This window comes from Gracilinanus agilis, chromosome 4 (assembly GCF_016433145.1).
Source record: "Gracilinanus agilis isolate LMUSP501 chromosome 4, AgileGrace, whole genome shotgun sequence".
Lineage (NCBI taxonomy): Eukaryota > Metazoa > Chordata > Mammalia > Didelphimorphia > Didelphidae > Gracilinanus > Gracilinanus agilis.
The window spans coordinates 333,898,197-333,922,866 of NC_058133.1; the positions used below are offsets into that span (position 1 = coordinate 333,898,197).

The window sequence follows — 24,670 nt, forward strand, 5'->3', positions numbered from 1 at the left end:
CCCTCCCATTCCAAGCCTGGCATTCTATATACTGTGTAATCTGGTTGCCCCTGTTTGTTTTTAAATTTCACTTTTATTTTCAGTTCCACATTCTCTTCCTTCCTCTAGCCTTTCCATCACCTATTAAGAAGGCAAGAATTATGCTACCCATTGGGCCTATTCTGTTTTTCTATTTTCTTTCATATTTTTTTGTGCTCCTTTTAACCAAGCTGTTGACTCTTTTTTCATGATTTCTCTTATTCTCATTTCTTTTCCCATTTTTCCTTCTTTCCTGCCTCTCTTAATTGATTTTTGAAATTCTTTTTCAGCTCTTCCAGGACCTGAGATAAAATCATATTTCTCCTTTGAGGCTTTGACATTATTCTTTTCTTTTAAATTTGTGTTTTGGTCTTCCCAATCACCATAGTAACATTCTCTGATTAGGTTGGGGTTTTTTGTTGTTGTTGTTTGTTCATTTCCCCAGCCTATTTCTTGACTTTGAACTTTATGTTAAAGTTGGGCTCTTCTCCTGGAGGTGGAGATGGAATCATCCCAAGCTTCAGGTTTTTATTTTTTTCTACTCTTTTCAGAGCTAGTTCTGTAAGTCTATAAATTTCCTTCCCATTCTTCCAAGGTGGCATGACTTAAAGAGAGGTGTAGTCACTGCTTTCCTGGCCTGTGCTCTGGTCTGTGAGCAACCACAAGCACCCTTTTCCACTCTGGAATTATGACCAGGGTCTGAGCTCCTATTAGTGTTCCTTTTTGCTTTGGGACTACAACCCAGAGCCCTTATGGGCAATGCAACAGAGTCTTGCTCTCAGTGCCAGCAAATGATCCCCTGTAATCTCCTGACCAGTTGTCTGGTCCCCTTATCATCTGTGGGCTTTGAACTCTGGAAGCCACTGCTATAGATTCGGTAGCTCCCAAGGGCTGCTGCTGGCTTTGCAAGTGTGTTTTGCACAGGACTGTGCTCCACTTTTACCCAGTGGGACAGACCTTTACTGCCAACTTTTTAACTTGTCATAGAATAGAAAATTGTTTCAACACATCCTTTTTGCTGTTTCTGCCACTTCAGAAATGAGTTTTGAGGCCTTATTTTAATATTGTTTAAAAAGGAATTTGGGAAAGTTCAGGTTGCCATCTTGGCTCCATTGCAGTTTTGTGTCTTTTGTACCATATTATACTTCCAATTCTTTCCCATAAAGGTCTCATTTCATTTACAATATAATTTTTTAATTCTTTATTTCTTTGTTTCAGGAATTCAAGTTAGACCTTATGGCCAAGTTGTGTTTTTGTTTAAGATTTGATTTTACATATTATGAACTTATTCCCTTCATCTGTGTTTGTTCCTTGGGTTTTCTCAAATACATATTTCTTTGCCATCCACATCTTTCTTTTTTGTATACTCATGTTCCCATTTTTATTTCCTAAATTGGGAATTTGTGTAAGGCTAGGATCTGCAGGAGGGAATGATAGAATCTTGTTTGGTCCTGATCTTTTAAAATTGTAGTACTGTTTCTGCTTTTTCTAGGTATTGAATACTGTCTTCAATGATTTCAGGGGAGCTAATGTCAGCAAACTGCAAACTTTCAACAGTTTAAGCAATTTGATTGCTGTTCTCTCAATCTGAGTTTTGCTGACTCCTGACCTTCATGTGAGTCTGGGACAGCACTACTGCAGGTTTGCTTTTGTTCAGAGCTCCACTGGAGTATTATTGGACCTAGTTCTTGTCTAGACTAATCTCTGGTCCATAATTCTATCCTGGGAACACAGCATAGGCTCTAGCCCCAGTCAATAGCTAAAAGGCTTTTATATAGGATTTCCTGGCTAACCTCCCACCCCAGGGCTCACAATCCTGTTGTGCCTATATGAACTGGGGAAAAAGCATATATTCTTGAATTTCCCAATCACCACTTGGTTTGGCTCTCTTCCTTAATCTTTGGTAGAGTGTCTGTGAGAAAGAGATGGCCAATATTGCTTCCTTTTCTTTAACTATCTTTGCCAAGCCTCCTCTTACCATTCTACCTATTAGGTATTCATGTGCCTGTCTTCTCATAGTTCTTTCAACACTGATTGTTCCAAGATGGCTCCAAAAAATAAGAATAGTCAGTGCCAGAACAAAGTCTCATCTGTAGGACAAGGACTTAATACCTCATCTAGGAATAGACATCATATCATATTTATCATCTTCCATGTGAAGACACCATCTGAGGCACTCTGCATGTAGGAAACTCTTCATTACAGCTGTTTACAACTACATTTTGTTTCCCCCATGAGAATATGAACCCTTTGTATCCACTTAGCATAGTGGCTAGAATATAGGCACTTGATAAATGCCAATTGATTAATTTTTTATTTAACTCATGCCAAGACTGTTTCTAGCTATTTTCCAGGAGAAGTAAGGGAAGAAGAAATTTCTGCTATCTCATGCCATGGCCTCCATTCAGTGATGCCATTGCCAGACACATATCTTGCCTAGGCAACTCTGAACCCTATTTTAGACTATATTTTGTGTCTCTTGTTGCTTGAGGTTTGGCAAATGAGTGAGTATATGAGTGAGAAGTAGACATATCCAGGCTTGGAAATGACCTTGTGACTGAGAAATTTGGAAGTCCTTGGTCCCATGGCAATGTGTTTGTTGTTGGCAAAAGGAAACTTCTGCATTGGAAAAGTTGGTCATTACCTAGAGGATTGGCCCAAATGTGTACATTTTTATAGTGAGATTTATATTCATTCGCATAAGATGTGGAAAGGACACTTTATTTAGGTCTGGCCCAGAACCATTGTGCTACTCTCTAATACTGCTAATGCTCCCTTCCCTACCACATGGTTTGACTCTAGCTTTGACCATTCCTGGACCCTATTATTCAAGGAGAAATGCTTAGAAAACTGGAAAGGCATTTGGCAAAAATTAAGCCTAGGTCAGCATCTTAATAACAATTTGCCAAAAAAAAAAAAAAGTATTGTTGTTCAGTTGTTTTAGGCATGTACAACTCTTTTAAAAAAAAATTCGATTTATTTATTTATTTGTTTGTTTATTTAAGGATATTTTTCTATGGTTACATGTTTTGTGGTCTTTCTCTCTCCTTTTCCCTCCCCCTTTCTGGAGCCAATGAGCAATTCCACTGGGTTTTACATGTATCATTGTTCAAAACCTATTTCTATATTATTAATATTTGCAATAGAGTGATCTTTTAAAGTCAACATCCCCAATTATATCCCCAATCGAACCATGTGATCAATCATATGTTTTTCTTCTGGGTTTCTACTCCCACAATTCTTTCTCTGGATGTGGATAGCATTCTTTCTCATAAGTTCCTCTGGGTTATCCTGTGTGAAGATGGGATGGACTTTCTCCTTGCCTATTTTTAAATTAATCTGCCAAAGCTTGAACACCCCTACTTGGCACTAGGTGGGGGAGTTTGCAAGCCACTTAGAGAGCTCTACCCTTTCAACTCAATCAGTCAGAAACTTGTGAATGCTTTGATAAGAGTTTACACCCTCATAGGAGGAGAAGTAGAACCTACAAACTCTGTCAATTAAAAGTTTGCAATTGGTCCCCATAACATGGAGGAAGGGACAGAAAGTGATGTTAAAAAGAAAGGACTATAAAAGATAATTAACTTCCTGTCTAAGAGGTCTTTGTCCTGAATTTTCAGGTTGAAGAAGCTTGGACTGGGACTGTGGCTCTTGGACTGCTTCTGGTAAGACTGCACCTAGTCTTAGGTCCCTTTGGATCTTTTCCTGGTGAGTGTTATGTTCAAATCCTGGGAATTGTTGGTTTCACCTTGATTAACAGGGGAGACAGTTGGAGACATCGGAATGTTCCCAGATGCCGTGAGCCAGGGGCAAAAGTCAGTTGGCCTGAGAGTATAAATACCCCTAACCGCAATCTGGGAGGGGCCTTTGACCATTGATCTTTGGGGTCTTGGTCCTTGACAATTGATCTGTGGGTCTCTGACTGTTGGTCATTGGTTCTCTCTGAATCTCCCTAGATCTTTAGGTATCTGAATCATCATAGCTAATTAGGTATCTGGGCCCTGATGGTGAATGGGAGGAAGGAGGTCTGAGAAGAAGAGGGTGGTTTTTTTAAGGGTTGTTACTTCCTGAAGGTTGTGAAAGCTAACACATCACTAACTGATAATAGGAAAGCTTAGAGGAAATCATCAATACAGCTGCATCCACAGAGCAGACTCTCTCTCGTTTGGCAGTGACCAAGCTGAATCAGAGAGGGTTGTGAAGAACAATTGCTCCAGCTTTATAAATCAATAGCCTCCAGTCCTGAGGGATTATAGCTTATAGATATTAGCTTGACAGGATCTCCAATCCCTAATCTGTATCCTGATTATCTTTTCCCTAATTAAAGTAATAGATAAAGCATTTAATAAGTACCTTCCTGAGTGGTCATTATATCACAGCCCTTGGGGAGGGAGCAAATGCAGTCAGATGAATAACGTGATCCAAGGCTAATCAGAGCCCAATATTAATAAATGATCCAACTCCAGGTGGGACCTGAAAGGGTTACTCATCCACCTGACCATTTAGGGTCTTTCCTGGGCACTATTATTTAGAAGGGGAATTATAACATCTAGCAAGGGTGATTGGGGTTGGTGTTCCCCCATCACCAGCAACCTAGGGAATACAGAGACACAGCTTCTCTCACCAGTATCCATATATCCCCTAGGAGTAAAGTATTCCCCCATTTCTTTATAACATGAGTGAAAAGCTGACCTTCCTTTCCTGGCTTCTGGAGAGATTAGTTCCAGAGAGGCCTCCCCTTTTTGGAGGAGGCCATGTGGGTTGAACCCTTGTTCAACACTGTTATGAGTAAGATTAGATTAGCCGGTTATTAGGAATTGAGTTGTACCTAGCAGGAAGGAGCTGGAGCTAGGAATTCCAGGTTGGAATGAAGGAGGAGGAAGTCTGTCTGTGCCCTGAGTGTGAACTCCATTAGTGGTGGGCAAAAACCTGTTGCCAGCCTGGGAGACCTCAGAGCAAAGGACACCCTGCATCCTGTTTTCCCCTGGGATCCTGTGTGGTGTGGCATCTAGCAAAAGGACAAATCTATAGAGCCAAGAGAAGAGGTGAAGTTTGAGTTCTGGAGGACAGTGCTTCAAGCAAAACCCTTACTACTTGGTTCCTGAGACAACTTTAGCTCCTGGCATCCAGAGATCATCAGTGGATTGCAGTGAGAATCCCAAAGCCACAAAGCCCTAGCTGTACTCAAGCCTGGCAGGTTCCAGGTTTGAGGCAGAAACCCAGAGACTCCATTTACAGCTCCTTGGGCCCTGTTAGTTTAGATCACTTAGATTAGTGCAGTAGAATAAGTCCTTCCCTGTCCCTGTGGATTTTGTTATTAGGTGTTAAGGGTTTAGAGTAGACATTCCTATCCATCCTTTTTTTTTTTTTTAATTTTTTTAAAAAAATTTTAAACCCTTAACTTCTGTGTATTGACTTTTGTTGGAAGAGTGGTAAGGGTAGGCAATGGGGGTCAAGTGACTTGCCCAGGGTCCCTATCCCCCTTTTGTTGTTCCTAATTAAACCCAGTTTCATACTGTTACCTTGTCAGTTGAATTTAAGGCCTCTGGCCAGAGTGACAGTTGGCTGTTATTTTTCAGTTGGGAGTGGCTTCGCTGTACAAGTTTTCAATGTTCAGTTTTAGTCTCTCTTAAATCCCAGAGTGTGTTCCCACAAACCCCTTAGTTAATTTATAATATCCCTGGTGACCCCATTACCTCACTTATATTTTCCTATAACACCAAGTCCTCTGGTTGAGGGATTAATGAGCCCTGTGTGGATTGAGCCTTGAGCCAGGAATTGAGCAACATTTAGGGTGATAAGCTAGCCTTCTTACTCTACCCTCTCTTTCATTTTTCTACTTTCACTCTTTCCACCTCCTTGTAAATAAAATTAACTGAAAGTCATTTTGACTTGGGCTGTATTAATTTTAAAATTGGCAACCACAGTATCTTAAAATTCTCATATATTTTAGTCAAACCCTTAATTAAATTCCTTATACCTGAGTCGTTGCATTGCTGCTAGTAGAAAAGTCTATTACATTTGGTTGTGCCACAATGTTATTAGTCTCTGGGTACAATGTTCTCCTGGGTCTGCTCCTTTCACTTTGCATCAATTCCTGGAGGTCTTTCCAGTTCACACGGAATTCCTCCAGTTCATTATTCCTTTCAGCACAATAGTATTCCAACACCATCAGATACTGCAATTTGTTCATCCATTCCCCAATCTAGGGACAACCCCTCATTTTCTAATTTTTTGCCACCACAGTGTGGCTATAAATATTTTTGTACAAGTCTTTTTTCTTATTATCTCTTTGGGATACAAACCCAAAGCAGTCTTTTAAAGCTCTTTGGGCATAGTTCCAAATTGCCCTCCAGAATGGTTGCACCAATTCATAACTCCATCAGCAATGCATTAGTGCCCCAATTTTGCCATATCCCCTCCAAAATTTATCACTGTCATATTTGCCAATCTGCTAGGTGTGAGGTGGTACATCAGAGTTGTTTTGATTTGCATTTCTCTAATTATGAGATTGATAACACTTTTTCATGCACTTATTGATAGTTCTGATTTCTTTATCTGTAAACTGCCTATTCATGTCCCTTACCCATTCATCAATTGGGGAATGGTTTGATTTTTTTGTATAGTTGATTTAGCTCCTTATAGATTTGAGAAATTAGACCTTCGTCAGAAGTTTTTGTTATAAAGATTTTTTCCCAATGTGTTGCTTCCCTTCTAATTTTGATTGCATTGATTTTATTTGTACAAAACCTTTTTAATTTAATGTAATCACAATTATTCATTTTACATTTTGAAATATTCTCTATCTCTTGCTTGGTCTTAAATTCTTTCCTTTCCTATTTCCAACTCTTTAAGATCTTGTATGGGGTTTTCTAGTTAGCTCTTGGAGTTATTGAGTAGGGGAGATGATATGTTTTAGGAAAATTCTTTTGTCAGTTAAATGGAAGATGGACTAGAGTGGGGAGAGACTTGGGGCAGGCAGATCAAGCAACAGGCTATTGCAATAGTCCATGCATGAGGAAATGAGGGCCTCTACTTAGGGTTGTGGCAGCATCAAAGCAGAGGAGGTTTATGTGAGTGATGTTACAAAGATAGGATTGGCTGGATGTGATGATAAATTGGATTTGGCGTGGGGTGGAGTGAGGGTAAGGTGTTGAGGATTCCCCCTAAGTTATGAGCCTGAGGAACTTGAAAGGGAGGAAGATTTGGAAGGAAAGAGAATAAGTTTAGTTTAAGATGTCTATTGGAATTCAGCTAGACATATCTATCTAATAGGCAGTTGAAGATGTGAGACTGGTCAGCAGAGATTCAGACTGGATAGGTAGATTTGAGAATTAACAGCACAGAGTTTGAATCCATGAAGGCTGATGAGAACCCTGGGTTTTACATGTGTCATTGACTAAGACCTATTTCCATATTATTGATATCTGCACTAGGGTAATCGTTTAGAGTCTACATCCCCAATCATATCCCCGTTGACCCATGTGATCAAGCAGTTGTTTTTCTTCTGTGTTTCTGCTCCCATAGTTCTTCCTCTGAATATGGATAGCATTCTTTTTCATAAGTCCCTCAGAATTGTCCTGGATCATTGCATTGCTGCTAGTAGAGAAGTCCATTACATTGGATTGTGCCACAGTGTATAAGGTTCTTCTGGTTCTGCTCCTTTCATTCTGCATCAATTCCTAGAAGTTGTTCCAGTTTGAATGAAATCCCTCCATAATTGGTACTCCTAAAGGACTTAAGAGAAAGAATGCTAAACACATTTTAAAAATTCTTTTTATTTTTTAGTTAATTAATTTAGACTATTTTTCTGTGGTTACATGATTCATAATCTTTCCCTTCCCTCTTCCCTCCCTCCTCCCTGAGCTGATGAGCAATTTCACTGGGTTGTATATGTATCATTGTTCAAAACCGATTTCCATATTATTAATATTTGCATTAGAGTGATCATTTAAAGTCAACATCTCCAATCATATACCCCATTGAACCATGTGATCAATCATATGTTTTGCTTCTGTGTTTCTACTCCCACAGGTCTTCAGAACCACATTGAGAGGAAGAACTGCGAGTAGAAATGCAAAAGCAAAACATATGATATTGGGGGGCAGCTGGGTAGCTCAGTGGAATGAGAGTCAGGCCTAGAGACGGGAGGTCCTAGGTTCAAATCTGGCCTCAGACACTTCCCAGCTGTGTGACCCTGGGCAAGTCACTTGACCCCCATTGCCTACCCTTACCACTCTTCTGCCTTGAAGCCAATACACAGTATTGACTCTAAGACGGAAGGTAAGGGTTTAAAAAAAAAAAAAAAACATATGATATTACTTATCACATGTACATATGAGTATGTGATTTGGGGTTTAGGCTTTAAAAAATCAATCTGTAGCAAAAATAAATAATATGGAAATGGGTATCAAGTGATAACATTTGTATCACCCAGTGGAATTGCTTGTCGGTTCTTGGAGGTGGGAGGGAAGATGGGAGGGAAAGAAAATGAATCATATAAACATGGACAAATATTTTAAAATTAAAATAAAAAAAAAGAAATGAGAAGCAAGATGATTTTGGAAAAAGCTGGAAAGATCAGTGAGGACTAATGCAGAGTGCAATAAGCAGAACTGGGAGAAAATTGTACACAGTAACAGCAATATTGAATGATGATTATCTTTGAAAACATGGCTACTCTCAATGCAGTGATCTGGGACAATCCTGAAGGATTTATGATGGGGAATGCTATCCACCTCCAGAGAAAGAACTGTTGGGGACATCTTTCACATCAATGTATTTTTCATTTTATTTTGGGGTTTTGGTTATGTATGACTTTGCTCTTACAACGATGATCAATATGGAAATGTGTTTTGTATGACAATTAAAAAATGGAGGAAAAAAGACAAAAAAAAAGATAACTGGTAACTTTGGAGAGAACAATTTGGTTTGAATGATGAGGTTGGAAGCCAGATTGCAGAGAAAAAGTAGAGGCACCTATTATAGATTGCTTTCCAAAGGTTTGTCACAAAAGGTAGGAGCTATATGGGACAATAATTACTGGGAATGAATGGATCAAGTAAGTTTTTTTTGTGGGAGGTGGAGAAGTGGGCATATTTGTAGGTAGTAAAGAAGCTTGTTGATTATGAATTCAAAAGTTCCAATACTTGTCTATTTGCAGAGTTGAACTGAGAACATAAACCTGGGGCTCTGCCACTATACAGGATCAGAGATGTTCCTTACATGTGTGCTTATTGTAATGGGGATAATTTGAGGAAAGGTGTGTGGTAAAAGAGGATTTTGAAAGGAGGTTGTCAGGGACTTGGTAGGTAAGTAATATGGGTTACAGGCAGGTTGGAATAAGGAGATTCAGGATATAATAGGGCTGAAGTCAGGAGTATAACACTGAAGGGAACAAAGATCTTCAGGGAGAGGAGGAACTAATGTAAACAGGCAAAGATAGCAGGGCTTATAGACTTGGACTTAGACTTAAACACAAACTGAGGGAAATAGATTGAACTGAAATTAACTACAGGCTTTAGTTAATTTCACAGGAAGGGACTTGTTTTGAAGTTGCACCTTCCTTCAAGATGGATACCCTGGCTTCCCTTCAAGCCCAGAGTATGTTGGTTCTTTCCCTCTTCTTCCTCACTTAATAGCTAACTGACAAATTAACTAACAGGTCTGTTGAAACACAAAAGGGTTTATTATCTTTAAGGATGATTTGTCAGGAAAGTGGATTGAGGAAGCCCTAACAGTTGTTCACAGGAACCTCAGGTGGGGGAAGGGAGGCAGAGATGGAGTCTGAGCAAGGTCCTGCCTTAGCTCAACTCTCAAGGTGCTCTTGATGTCCAAAGGGAATGAAATGATGACTTAGCAATTTCTTTAGATAAAATACTGCCAAATTATAGTTAAACTCCTCACAGATTTGAACTACTCTCTAATTTACTCTCCTTATTAACTCCACAGACATTTAAGGGAAGGGAAGGAAGGTAGGAAATAATATAGGGAATGAAGATACAAAGGGTTTATCTAAACTAACAATTCTTAAATAAATATTTCAAAGCTAGGCTAAATTTCACTTCTTCAGATAGGCAAGGAAGCAGCTCAGTTGGTCTGAAACTCTCTCCACGAGATTCCCCAAACCAACTGACTTCTCTCCCTCAAGATTCCAAACCCTTAACTGATTCCAGAACTCAGCCAAAGCTTGAAAAAACTATCATGACCCCCTCTCTCTGTACTACATTATTCATATGCAAACTCTTCAGGAAGCCACTCTTCCCACTTATGCTAATCACATTTGTTGGAGATTACACTTTAGGTTAATAGGGGATACTATATTGCTCTAGTTCATATTATGCTATTTCAGTAAATGCCTTTGTCTTGGATTAATAGTACCATCTGGATGACCAAAGTAAAGGTAAATTGATGGAACTCATGACATATAGTTTTTGGAATATGGAACATGTGTATGTGTGTATATGTGTGTGTGTGTGTGTGTGTGTGTGTGAGAGAGAGAGAGAGAGAGAGAGAGAGAGAGAGAGAGAGAAAATTTCTGAAAATCCCTGCTTATCACTCTGGTTCCCTTCTTATAAAGCTAACTAGCTGTCTATAGGCACTCTATTACTCTATTCTCTTATAATAAAGCTTGTTTCCTCACAACTGATGGTCTTAGCTATCAATCAATTCTTTGGACAAGATCTTAACTAGCCTTGCCCACATCAGAAGTAACACATCTCCATCTGAATTTTTTTGGGGGGGAGGTGCTCAGAAAGGTACTAGTACTGGGTTCCTTTTTTTAAAAATGTTTTTGGTTCCCATCTTCTTTCAAAGGAGATGGGTCAGCACATACAAATTATACTGGGTGAATTTTTTTAAAGTTTTTCTGGAGATCTCAGAATTTGGAGGAGATCCTCTCCTTATGCTTGCAGAATATTGTGTGACTCAGAAGGGATGTGATCCTACTATAACAAGCTACTTTCTTTCAATTTTAGGATTTTGTGATTTTGTGAAATAATTGATAGAATTAGCTAAGTTGGCAAGGGGGAGAATGCTTTTGAGTGGAAGAAGGGCAGTAACCCTAGAGGTAGTTTCCTATTGGTTATTAAATAAATCACATGTAATATTTTCCTATTTTTTTGTCAAAGGCCCTAACATCTTTCCTTTTGCCCAAGATCACAATTTTATAATCGTCTTCATTTCTTCACTTTCTCAGCTCATATTTTCAATCAGCTACTCAGTCTTGTCCATTCTACTTACTCAACATTCTCCTTTTCATTTCTCAAACAGCTTCTCCTTTGTTTAGGCATTAGTTACCTCTGGCCTAGCCTTACTGATAGCCTCTCTCTTGGTTTTCCTGCCTCTCCTTTTCCCCAATTAATCCCCACATAGTTACCAAAATGATTTCCCGAAAGCACCCGTATAACCGTATCATTCCCTTGCTCACACTAAAATCTAATAATTCCCTATTGCCTCTGGAAAAAAATACAAGTTGGTTTTTGTCCTTTAAAGTCATCACCTGGTCTAACCTACCTTTCTGGCTCTATTATATGTGTCTCCTTTTCAAAGCCAAACTGGCCTTTTTGTGGCTCCTCTTATCTCTGTGCCTTTGCATGGGGTTACTCTCCTCTCACCCGACTCCACCCCGGAATTCATTCCTTTCTTACCTTTGTTTTTAGAATACTATTCCCTTTAAAATTAATTTCAAACGCTACCCTCTATATAAAACCTTTCCTCATTTTCCGTTACTAATTCATCCTCTCACTTCTGCAAGATTATCCTGTATTTGTTTACTATGCATTTAAACAAAAAATATAAATATGATATCCAGTATGAACATTATATAAATATACCTATTTCCTCTGCCCTCCTCCCCCAGAAAAACTAGAAGGGAAATGAGTATTTTATTTTCGTATTTGCCTTCTTAGCACCTAGTTTAGCGCCTGGCAGATAGATATTTAATAGAAAACGCTGGTGGATTGATTGAGTAGCGTGAAGGTATGAGAAATCTCCTGACTCACACTTACCCCAATGGCAAGATTGGATTTATTCAAGTGGGTCCCTCTAAAATTTTTTTTCGTGGGCTCCAGATCCACAGGAGCCACCGACCAAAGAGGGAGCCAGAGAACTCGTTCCCTTAGTTACTTTCACTTTCTGCTTTCCCCCAGGGGAGTTGCTTTCAAGCCCCGCCCCTTTCTTTACAATATTGACATTTGCTGGCTCGCAGGTGATACTCGGTCCCGGAGTTTCGCGCCAACTGTGTTTTTTTCCCTTCCAGAGGCGGGAACTATGTACGTGCCCCACGGACGTACCTTGCGTCTTCTACGATTGGCCCTGGGCTCCGAATCCCGCCTCCATCCCCTGTTTGGGTGCTAGGATTGGTGAAGAGACCAGCAAGACGGCGGCGTCGGGAGAAGCGCCTGGGCTGCTGACCGGGTACGGAGGATTGGGTGAGTCTCTTTGGCGCCCGGTGCTGCCCACCAGCCCGTTCGCCTGAGGAAGGGGGAAGGACTGCTTAGTGGGTAGTACAGTTGACGCGGCAGAGGCCCGAGGGAGTGTGGGAAGCGGCGGGATAAGGGGTATATTGGGGGGCCTGCCGAGGGTTTGGCCACAATAGTCCGGACCTGGCTAGGGAGATGGGGGAGGGGCCGCGCCTATCTGACTGACCCCCCGCCCCCGAACCTGCAGGTAACCGCCCCCCCCCCCCAATCAGCCTCTCACTGTGGGANCAGCCTCTCACTGTGGGAGCTCTCAGCTCACAGGGCGCGAGCTTTTGGCCTTACTGTGTAGCGGGCTGAGCGTCCGATTAACCTCCTGCTGGGGGCCCCTTTCGGGCTCCCTCTCTAACCATTACCCCATTTAGTGCTCTCCTCCTGAGTTGTTCTGGCTCTGATTGGAGCCTGGGACTTGGGGGACTCTGGAATTTTGGCTGCTGGTGGGGTTGGGAGTGAGAAAGGGAAGCAAAAATAATTATAATTGCACGTGCCCTTCGTCTGGTACTTCAGTTTCCCCGAGGGAATTCCATTGTAGGAGCTAGTCTGGGGAAAAGGGGTGAAGGATCATTAGAATTTTTGAGTCGAAAGGGATCTTGAAGAGGTAATCTAGTGTAATCTCATTTTTCCCATTAAGTTTGGTTAAATGCATTTATTCTTTTGAACTTCCTGTGAGCAATAGTATTTTACTGGCCACTAGTTTTAAGAAAGTGTAGATTAATACAATTCTTGCCTTAATGGAGTTTTTAACAAAGTAGAGAGATCATGCCTAAACATATGCATATGTAATAATAGCCTGATAAGGTTGTTGGTATACTGGGTTCTGGGTTTGAGAAAGTGTAGCTAATGCAGTCCTTGTTTTAATGGAGTTTTTAATATAGTAAGGAGATCACAGTACATACACATGCATATATATATGTATATGTATATATAAACACACATCTAAAATTAGTAACACAACTAGGCAATAGCTAGGGCAAGATTTGACTTTATGAACTAACCCATGATTTCATTGGTGTAGGGAAGCAACTCTACTTTTGCACTTAATCACCTGGCTTTACATTTTGTAGCTTTAGAGCGTTGTGGGAGGCACTGAGAGATTAAGTAACTGACCCTAGTTTCATACTACTTTCTGGGCAGAACTTGAACTCAATTATCTCTATCAGTCCCATCATACAGCTTCTCTAGATACAAATCCATACTGAGTAAGTTAGGAGGAAAGGCCTTGGGGATCTGAGAGGTAGGAGAGGTAGGACCAGGGAGGGAGGGATAAATAGGGTTTAGAGAGAAAGATGGTATTTGATTTAGACATTAAAATGTGTGGAGGAATACATTAGGGAGGAAAGACATTCTAATCTAAAGCATTCTTCAGAATGCAGAGTTTTGACTGGAGCATAATGAAGTGGTAGTCTGAGATTTATGTGAGATAAAAGTTGAGGAAAGTAGGGAGGTGCTAGATTTTGGGTCAGATCATTATAACTAGCTACCCATGGCTACACCCCTCCCTCTTTAAATTTAAGTTTGTTAAATAATTGTTTCCAGGGACAGTTTTTGTTTTAACTTTAACAATTTTATGATGTGGTCAAAGTGGATGTTTTAGTAGTTTTGGAGCAGTTTCTTTGTTCACATTGAATGTTATTTTCTATAAGAAATTACATGCAAGTACACTTAATATTAAAACTGCAGTTTTTGCCTTATAGTTTGTGTATTCGGTATAGTTATTTAGTTCCTCATTTTCTTTGTGGAAATTGGTGAAACTTAGCTGTAAACTTAAGTACAATATTGTGGCCTTTTTTTTTGGTAAATTGTTTCTGAGATGCTTTTTCCTTCATAGTAACAACAATCATAGATAATATTTATGTAGGGCTTTAAGGTTTGCAGTACTCTTTACATATTATCTCACTTGATCCTCATAATAACCTTGCCAGGCAGGCACTATTATTAAAAAATTTGTTTTTATAGATGAGGACATTAAAGTTGATATTGGTTGTGGCTTGTCGGGGGTCACACAGATATGACTGAGGCAAGATTTGCATAGCTCTTACTGATTTCAAGTCCAATCTCTCTATCCATTATGTACCTGGCTGCTTTAAGGTAGGGTCTATGGAAGTAGAAGAAAATAAATCTAGATGGCCTACATCTTACAGGTTCAGGGCTGTGAGGGAATTTGAGAATTCAGTTTTGACAGTGATTTTTTGAAGAATGTCTCTTTGGTATATAGTGTAAGGACCAGGAATTTTGATAAATTGCCAGCTAGTAAGGAGAGAATAGGAAATGAATGCTCTGGGCCACTTGACTATGAAAATTTCCCAGGCACAGTTGAGTTTTAAATTCTGCAGTCCCCAAAAGCTAAAAAGTTTTACAAATACAGATCTGTCCCATCTTTATGCTTCCTGGCAGGACTAGTTGTCATCCAAAACAAATGTGTTGTCATTTTCTTGAAATTAGTGAAAAAGGTAGACTATATAACCTGCTTAATAAGACATTCTAGAGCTTTATGACAATTGCAGAAACTTTTTCTACTGTCTGACTGAACTCTTTTAGGAATGGCTAGGAGCTATTCCTCATATAATATCATTGGCAAATATTTGACTTCTCTTCACAAATTCTGGTAGTAGTAATAATAAAGTTGACATTGACTTAATGTTATATTTACAAAGAACTTTACATACTTTCCATTTGATTCTGTTCCTGCAAGGTAGATAGTATTATCTACAATTTGCAGATACAGAACCAAGATATATGTATTTGTTATTGATTGATATGTATTCTCCTTACAGCAATTCAAGTAATGATATTTTTTGTGCATTAGTAAATAGTTTCATGAGTGAGACAGAATTTAAACTCAGAATTTCCTAACTTTTAAGTCTAGCACACTGTCCATTATGCTATAACACCTACCTGCCTGTCAGTATGGCTAGACTGATTCACAGCTCTACTAATACTGCATTTGTCTGTTTATCTTTTTAGCCCTTCAACTACTATTATTTTCCTTTATTTCCCATATTTGCCAATGCGATAGATATGAGGTTGTAATTCAGTTACTTTATTGTGCCTTCAGTTATTATTATGATTTGGAGCACATTTTAACATGTGGCTATTGATATCTTGGAGATCTTTCTTTGAGAATACCTTCTTTGACCATTCATCATTATAAATTTAAACCAATAATTTGTCTTGGATATTAGATCATTATCAAATACATTTTCTATAAAATTTACTGTTTGTTTCTAGTGTTAGCTGCATTCATTTTGTTTATGCAAAATGTTTTATTTAATCTTATTTTCTGTGTTAAAAAAAAACAAAACTCTTAACTTTCCTTCTTAGAATTGATACTAAGTATCTGTTCCGAGGCAGAAAAGTTGTAAGGGCTAGGCACTGGGGTAAAATGACTTGTCCAGGAGTCACATAGCCACATTTGAATCTAGATCTCCTACCTCCAAGCCTGGCTCTATCCACGGAGTCACCTAGTTGCCCCCGTCTTCTTCTTTGTCCTTGTTTTTGTCACAAATTCTTCCCCATGTTATAGGTATAAAAGATATTTCCTTTGCTACTAATTTAATATATTTGTGATATGACACTTATTAGCATAAATCCAACTGGAGCTTATCTTGGCATGGGGTTTCAGTTATTATGCAAAACTAATTTCTGTCAGACTTGTTTTCTAGATAGTCTTTATTAATGATATTTCATCAATTATGTCTGATCTTTGATTGGCTTTGATTCAGTGTGCTAGGCACTGTAGGGAGCTCCAAAGATGAATAATATGTGATTCCTGTTGTAGAGGTACTTATATAGGAGTAGAGGAGATGACATGCCATTCTAAATTATGTTACAGGTTTTTTTGCATAAGTATCAGAAATATAAACATTGTTTCAGTTTGTCAGTGAAGGGAAGTTGGGAACAATATCATGAAAATGATCCTGTTTGACCTGGATTTTTCAGAATGGTTTGACAGGCAGAGAGGTGGAGAGAGAGAGCTACAGCTATATTTAACATGGCAGTTTCCATACCCTCCCCTGGTAGCCTTTCCTCCCTTCTGATTTAGGGAATATTGTGAGCAAAATGGCTCACAGGTATGCAGGGCATATTCAGTGAAGTGTATGGATGGGAAGGTAGGTTAAAACCACATTGAGTATTGGATGTAAGGCAGTGAGCCAGTGAAGACTTAAAAAAAATTTATCATTGAACTTGTTTTATTTTTCCTTAATGGTGATAAATACTAAAGTACGGACAAAGAATAACAATGTTGTAGCCAATATTATAAATATGAAATTATAAATGTTAATCATTTTCTCATTTAAAAAATAAGTGTAGTAGAAGGTAGCTGTCAGCTTTCTGCCTTTAGCAGAGCTTTTTTTCTACAGTTTTTATAGCGTTCACTTTTCTCCATTTTTCTGAGACTTCCATGCCTCCCTCTTATTCCTCCCATTTGCTCCTTGAGAGATTCAAGAGCATTTCTAGTCTCTTCCTCCACCAAGGATTCCTTGATCCATTCCTAGGACTTTCTAGAAGCCATTTCTGACTCTCCCATGCCCACCTCTGAATATCTTGCCAAGATCACCAGGGGCCAAGATGCCACATCTCAGATGCCACAGGCTTTTGAGATGAGTCATCTCAATCCAAAAAACATTTATTATAAATCTTCTATGTGCCAGACACTGTTAAATGTTGGGGATGCAAGACAAGAATGAAGTTGTCCTTATTTTTAAGGAGTTTACATTTTATAGAGGGAAACGTTTATAGCAGTGATTCCCAAAGTGGGCACCATCGCCCCCTGGTGGGTGCTACAGCGATCCAGGGGTGCAGTGATGGCCACAGGTGCATTTGAGGGTGGTGAATAACTGTAAGGGGGTGGTGATAGTATGTGACAGGGGGCGCTAAGTAATTTTTTCTTCTGGAAAGGGGGCAGTAGGCCAAAAAAGTTTGGGAACCACTGATTTATACATTGAAGTATGGATGAGGTAATTTGGGGAGGAGCCACTAGCACCTGGAGGTATTGGAAAAGGCTTCTGGTAGGGGATAGCATTTGAGTTAAACTTTAAAGGAAACCAAGCATTAAAAATCCTTTTTGCCCTAGTAAAAACTTTTAAGACAGAAGGGCAAGGGCTAGGCAAATGGGGCTAAGTAACTTGCCCAGGGTCACACAGGAAGTGTCTGAGACCATATTTGACCTCAGGTCTTCCTGATTCTAGCCTTAGTTCTGTATTTAGAGTCCCACCTTAGTTGCCCCCAAGCTAGGTATTTTAAGAGGCAGAAATGAGGAGAATGTTCCATGATTGGAATTTATGAAAATCCATTCAAACTATGGAACTTTTTTCTCAGACTTTCACTTGATATGATTCAGGGTATAGGGGCATTTGTAGCTTCATTCCCACACATGTACTCCAGAAAAGATCAAATAAAGGAGTGCTGGACTGAATCAACATCAAGAAATAGGTTTTGTCCAGTCTATGTAGGCAAAGAAGGAGACCTAGAGATCTTCTGGTAACTAAGGAAGGGATCCAACCAAGAAACCCTAGGGCATTCAGATGTGACCTAGCCTACAAAGAAACCAAAGTGCCATAGTTAAGAAGCAACAGATTGGTCAAGCAAGACCAGCTACCCACAAGTATTGGAAGATCAGAGTGTTCCAGCCAAATAAGCCCAGACAGTCAAGCAAGGCCAGATCCCCCAGAAGACTAGAATGCTTCATCTAGAAGGCTCTAGTACCTTTACCAAGAGAGCACTGATCAGTCTTTGCCTTAGGGGCTCTAAAAGTTTGTAAGAAACTGACATCAGCTCATACAGCTAAGCTTGTGATCTGTCAGAATTCTGCAGACACCAGCAAAAGAGAAGCCCAACAGCAAGATGTCTGACAGTATGAACCAGAACAGGGATCCACTATCCTATTGAAGTGAAAAGAACCAGTTGGAACCTCTAGCAAAAAACTACAAAAAACTCCAATTGTAGAAGTGAACTGGGAAATGTTAATAAACTTAAGAATATATCAATGATAAATAAATTTTATGGATTCAGGGATGTAACACACAAAGAGTAATTCCAGACCTATCCTAAGCAGAGACTGAGATAAAGCTATGACTTATTTCTATAATCTATTAAAATTCTCGGAAGAGGAATATTTAGATCTCCCACTATTATGGTTTTACTATCTATTTCCTTCTTGGGCTCTGCCAGTTTCTTTCTCCTTTATGAATGCTATGCCACTTGGTGCGTACATATTGAGCAGTGTTATTTCCTCATTGTTTATACTGCCTTTCATCAGGATGTAATGACCTTCCCTGTCTTTTTTAATCATATCTATTTTTACTTTGGCTTTGTCAGAAATCATAATCGCCCCTCCTGCCTTCTTTTTCTCATTTGACGCCCAAAAGATTTTGCTCAAGCCCTTAACCTTAAACGTGTGTATGTCCAGCCGCCTCATATGTGTTTCTTGTAGACAACATATGGTAGGAATTTGGTTTCTAATCCACTCTGCTATTTGCTTCCGTTTTATGAGCGAGTTTATCCCATTCACATTCAGAGTTATAATTATCAGTTGTGCATTCACTGACATTTTTGTATCCTCCCCAAGTCCTACTCCTTCTTCTTACACTATTTCCTTTTAAACCAGTGGTTTGCTTTAAGCTGGTATCCCTTATCCCCTCCCTTGATTAACTTCCCTTTCTACCCCCTCCCTTATTATTCCCCTCTTTTTATTTTTAAAGGCCTAATGAATTCCCTCCCCCTTCTTCTCCCCTCCCTTTTTTGACCTCCCCACTCCCCTGCTCCCCTTGGTTTATTCCTTCTGACTTTCTCACTAGGGTTAGAGTTTTATATCCCAATGGATAATATAGCTACTCTTCCCTCTCCAGGTTGATTACACTGAGAGTAAGGTTTAAATATTACCTCTTAATGCTCTCTTCCTCTCCTCCTTATAATAGTATTTGTCCCCTCCCCTTCCCATGCCCTCTTTGTGTGTAATAGAATATCCTATTTTTCTTATTCACTCAAGTTTCTCTTGGTGTCCCCTACTATTCACCCCCCTCTTTCCCACCCCCTATGTCATTTTAGACCATTTAGTATTCCACTCTCTCCCTATGAATTATTCTTCTGATTACTATAATAGTGAATACTATAATAGTGAATAGAGTTCACTACAGAGAATTATACATAGCATTTCTCCACATAGGAATACAGATAATTAGATCTTATTGAAGCCCTTAAAGAGGCAAATTTAAAAATTATGAGTTTTCTTTCTTTCCCCTCTGTTTCTTATTTACCTTTTCATGTTTCTCTTGATTTTTGTGGTTGGATATCAAACTTTCTATTTAGTCCTGGTCTTTTCTGTGCAAATACTTGGAAATCTTCAATTTTGTTGAATGCCCATACTTTCCCCTGGAAGTATATAGTCAGTTTTGATGGGTAGTTGATCTGTGGTTGAAGGCCCATTTCTCTTGCCTTTCTGAATATCATATTCCAAGCCTTGCGGTCTTTTAGCGTAGAGGCTTCCAGATCCTGTGTGATCCTGATTGGTGCTCCTTGATATTTGAATTGTCTCTTTCTGGCTTCTTGTAAGATTTTTCTTTTACTTGGAAGCTTTTGAATTTGGCTATTATATTTCTGGGCGTTGTCTTTTCTGGGTCTAGTGTAGAGGGTGATCTATGGATCCTTTCGATGTCTATATTGCCCTCTTGTTGTAGAACTTCAGGGCAATTTTACTGAATAATTTCTTTTAGTATGGAGTCCAAATTTCTATTAATTTCTGCTTTTTCAGGAAGACCAATGATTCTCAAATTGTCTCTTCTAGCCCTGTTTTCTTGATCTGTCAATTTCTCATTGAGATATTTCATGTTTCCTTCTATTTTATCAGTCTTTTGACTTTGTTTTATTTGTTCTTGCTGTCTTGAGAGATCATTAGCTTCTAATTGCTGAATTCTAGCCTTTAGGGACTGGTTTTCGGTTATAATCTTTTGGTTTTCCTTTTCAGTCTGTTCATTTCTGGTCTTCAGTTGACTTGCCTCACTTTCCAATTGTGAAATTCTGCCTTTTAAACTGCTATTTTCTTGCCAGATCTCTTCCATCTTCCTCGTCATCTCAGATTTGAACTCTTCAATAGCTTGTGACCAGTTTTCATTATTTTGGGAAGGTTTGGATGTGATTACTTGTTTGTTCTCCTCTGCTGTTTGCTCTGCTGTCTGGACTTTCTCTGTGTAAAAGTTGTCCAGTGTTACAGATTTCTTCTTGATGATCTTTCTCTTTTGGGGTTCTTGAATGGCTTGCCATTGTTAGCCCTGCACCCTCTCTGGTTTTTCCTCACACCCAGAGTCTGTTTGTGCTCTCTAGGCTCCTGAAGTCTCAGATCTCGTTGTTCTCAGGGTCAAGCCTCCTGGTGACCTCTTTGTTTGTTCCTCTGTCTGAGGCTCCTTTAATAGTTTCAGGACGCTGTTTCCACAGTTTTGCACCCCTCTGCAGTGGGTCCGCACTCAAGGTTCACTCCTGTGCTCAGGATCCGAGTCCGCTCCTGCGCTCAGGATCTGTCGACTCAAGAGCCTGCGCTTGAGCCTACACTCAGGGTCTGCGTTCGTGCGCATTCTTTAGCCTCTTGGGGTCTTAAGTCTTGCTGCTCTCAGGAACAGGCCCTGGTGACCCTAGGTAGCTGCCAAGGACTTAATGGGTGCACCAAGCTTGCTCTAGCTCTTGTGCGCTGGCTTTGGCATTGTAGGTGTGGGGTGGGGGAGGGGGTTGCTCAACTTACGTTTTAGTGAGAGCTATTTCACCCCCTTATAGCATGGAAATGCCCCGATTCCACATACCTCCAATGCTGTGCTCTGTTGTGGGGTCCCTTCGTTCCTCTGGATTTGTTTTTATGTCTTCTTGAGGAGTCCTATATGTTTTGGTTAGGAGTGGTTAAGCAGCTCCTTTTTACTCAGCTGCCATCTTAACCAGGAAGTGTTCTTAGGCACGAATGATATTCCCAAGGCAAAAAATAAAGACTGAAAGACAAGAATAATTTATTTGGCAAAATAGTGTAATCCTAAAAATAATGAAAGAGAATTTCCAAGAATTTCTGATAAAAAGATTTGAGGCAAATAGTATCTTTGAAATGAAAGGTAGGAATGAATCCAGAGAAACCTAGACAGATAAATACATTAAAGTAGGTGGAACTTATTTTACATAATAGGGTGTGTATAAATGGGGGGAGAACATTATACAAACTTGGAGGAAGGGATAAAGGAAGTAGGCATCCCGTGAAACTCATTTTTATTTGAAAGAAAGATCGAACAAATCAGTTTGTTCTAGAAAAAATATTAAATTCAACAGAGAAATTGCCAGGATTAGGGCAAACTTTGGGGAAGATTAAGAGGGGAGTATAGAGTAATGGAAGAATTAATTGTTAGTAAAACTCTTATGGAGAGTAGATAGAAGTAATATTCTGAGTCAAAGGGAATGCACACTTTAGTAACATTTTGGCATAGTTCTAACTTGCTTTTCAAAATGGCTATGTCAGTTTACAACTTCACCAACTATGTATCAATATTCCTGTTTTGTTTTCCCACAGCCCCTCTTTTTTTTTCATTTTTCTTTTGTCATCTTTATCAATCTGTTGAGTATAAGATGGAACCTCAGAGCTGCTTTTATCTTTATCTTTAATGATTAGTGATATGGAACATTTTTTCATATGAAAAGTACCAACTCTTATTCTTTGACCATTTATCAAAGGATTTGGTTGAACAACATGCAAACAACTATGTACATACAAGATGAGATAATCTCTGAGGGAAGGTGATGAAGAGGATCTTGTACAAAGATGGGATTTGAGCCAAACATTAATAATAATGGCTATAAAAATAAAAATCATGTGTAACAGGATTTTGAAATGGCTTTTGATAAAACATAGCACCCATTTCTCCTGAAAATACTAAAAAGCAGATAAATAATGGAAAATATCTATTTAAAATCATGGACCAAAGTATGTATAATGGAGAGATGTCAGCATTATTTTCAAAGAACAGAGAAAAGCAAGAATGCACATTATTATCACTGTTATTTGATATAGCACTATAAGATAGTGCTTATAGCAATGAGATAAGAAAAAAAGTTTGAAGAAATAAGCACAGGGGGCAAGTAAACAAAGTATCCCTTTTTGTAGTATGATGACTTTATTGCAAGAGCCTAAGAATTTAGAAAAATTGAAAAACTTAATAACTTCAGGATTGTTGCAGAATATAAAATAAATCCACACAAACTATCAGTTTTTCTCTATATACTACCACTAAAACCCAGCAGGAACAGACAAATTCTATTCAAAATAATTACAACATATATAAACAATTTAGGTATGCACTTAAAAAGATACACAGGAACTTTCTGAATATAATTACAAATCACACTTTTCAGAAATAAAGACAGATAATTAGAGAATAATATTCACTCAAAGTTTGATCTATGTATGATAGTAAAAGAATGATAGCCTTAATTTCATTTAATCCGTGCCTTATTATGTAGCCTTCTAAAGGATTACTTTATATATATGTAGAGCAGAGGTGTCAAACTGATGGAGTATAGTTAGAATTAAATTATAATTGAGATTAAAATGTAATTGAGAAGGTACAGCTAGGTGGCTGAATTGGATGTAGTGCCAGGCCTAACTGGGTTCAAATCTGGATTCAGACACTTCTTAGTTGTGGGATCCTGGGCAAATCCCTTAATCTCAGTTGTCTAGCTGGACTGCTTTTGTAGAGCCTTTGAACTGATAGCAGTATTGATTCTAAGACAGAAGGTAAGAGTTTTTAGAAAAGAATGTATTTGAGAAATATTTAACAAAATAAATACAAATGCAGTGTAGATAATGTTAATTTGTGGTTTCTAAGTCATTGTTCAGCCCTGCAAGCATCTGGTTTTTTTTTTGGAGGTTGATACCATTGATACAGAAGAACAGAAAGATCAGGGAATCTCAAGGGAAATGAATGAAATGAAAATAGTAGGAAGTAGAAGTACCATGTCTCAAATTCTGCTGCAGAGTAATAATCATCAACAATTTGCTACTGGTTAAAAAGTCAAGTAGATTAGGTATGCAACAGCAAGCAAAGCATAGTAGCACAGTGTTTGATAAATTCAAAAATTATTACTGTTTTGTTTAGGATGACTCACTATCTCACAAAAAAACTCCTGAGGAAACTATGTGCCACCTACAAATGTATATAATACTTCATAGTAAAGAACTATATAAATGTGTACTGTTATTACTTTTTTTCTAAACCTTAAGAATATTGACAAATATAAAGACCCTGTCTCCTAATTTTTGTTCTTTGTCCACAAAAAATGAGATGCTACTATAAAAGTATAATTTTTTCTAAATGATATAATTAGTGATTTGGTGCAGATTGGGTGGTAGTGTCAGATGGTCTAAGTGCCTCCTTAAACTAAATTTTTGAAGTTGCCTATTTCCTGAATTGTAAAAAATTAATTTCATCAATTAAAATATGTTCTTAAACAATTGTAGATGGGGAACATCAAAGGTGATTAGGATCATGGCAGCGGATGATGAAAATGGTGACAAAACGGATTTATTTGATGTCCTTCTGGGTAAGAAAATTCAATAGTTAAGCTATTTTTCTGAAATTTTGTTTTCTTATTACAAAGGTTACTTAGTGTTTTAATTTGAAAACTCATATTTTTACTTTTTTGATGCATGCTTTCAAATGACCAATTTTTGATAAATTATTGACTAATTTTATTTGTTAAAGTCAAATATATATGCATGTATTACTTTGAAAACTTAACATTTTTAGTAAAGAGCTCAGTGAGTAAAATTTTTTGTAACTAGCCATAATGAAAATAAATAATAATAATAATGTCTAATAGAGAAAAGTAACTTTATTACTAGCAGCATGAACATGATTTTCAAATACTATTTAAACTTTCATGTTTTTGTTTCGTTGAAATTGTAATCAGCATTTGAAAACATTAAAAATCACTGTAAGTAAAATACTATTATAGCAAATATAAGAAAAAATAATTCTGTATGGGAATGTTATTTTATCTTCTATAAAGAATAATTCTGTAAAATACCAATGTACTCTTTGGACCAAAGTGCCATGTAAATAATGAGCACTTAGACTCTAAAACTATAGAGCTTTCTTTTTAGTAAATGATATAGCAGAACTTTTTGCAACTCTACTCTTTTGCCACCATGT

At 38.5% G+C, this 24,670-nt stretch overlaps 1 protein-coding gene across 2 annotated transcripts in view; it reads left to right on the plus strand.

Moving 5' to 3' along the window:
• The first annotated feature begins 12,415 nt into the window (after window positions 1-12,415).
• The window catches only part of CASP8AP2 (caspase 8 associated protein 2), a 52,444-nt gene continuing 40,189 nt past the window's right edge, over window positions 12,416-24,670 (plus strand). For both annotated transcript variants that reach the window (XM_044674179.1, XM_044674180.1), the window contains exons 1-2: window positions 12,416-12,449; window positions 23,977-24,059. In XM_044674179.1, coding sequence (XP_044530114.1) covers window positions 24,005-24,059 — 55 coding nt within the window. In that variant the 5' untranslated portion in view covers window positions 12,416-12,449; window positions 23,977-24,004. The remainder of the gene's footprint in view (window positions 12,450-23,976; window positions 24,060-24,670) is intronic.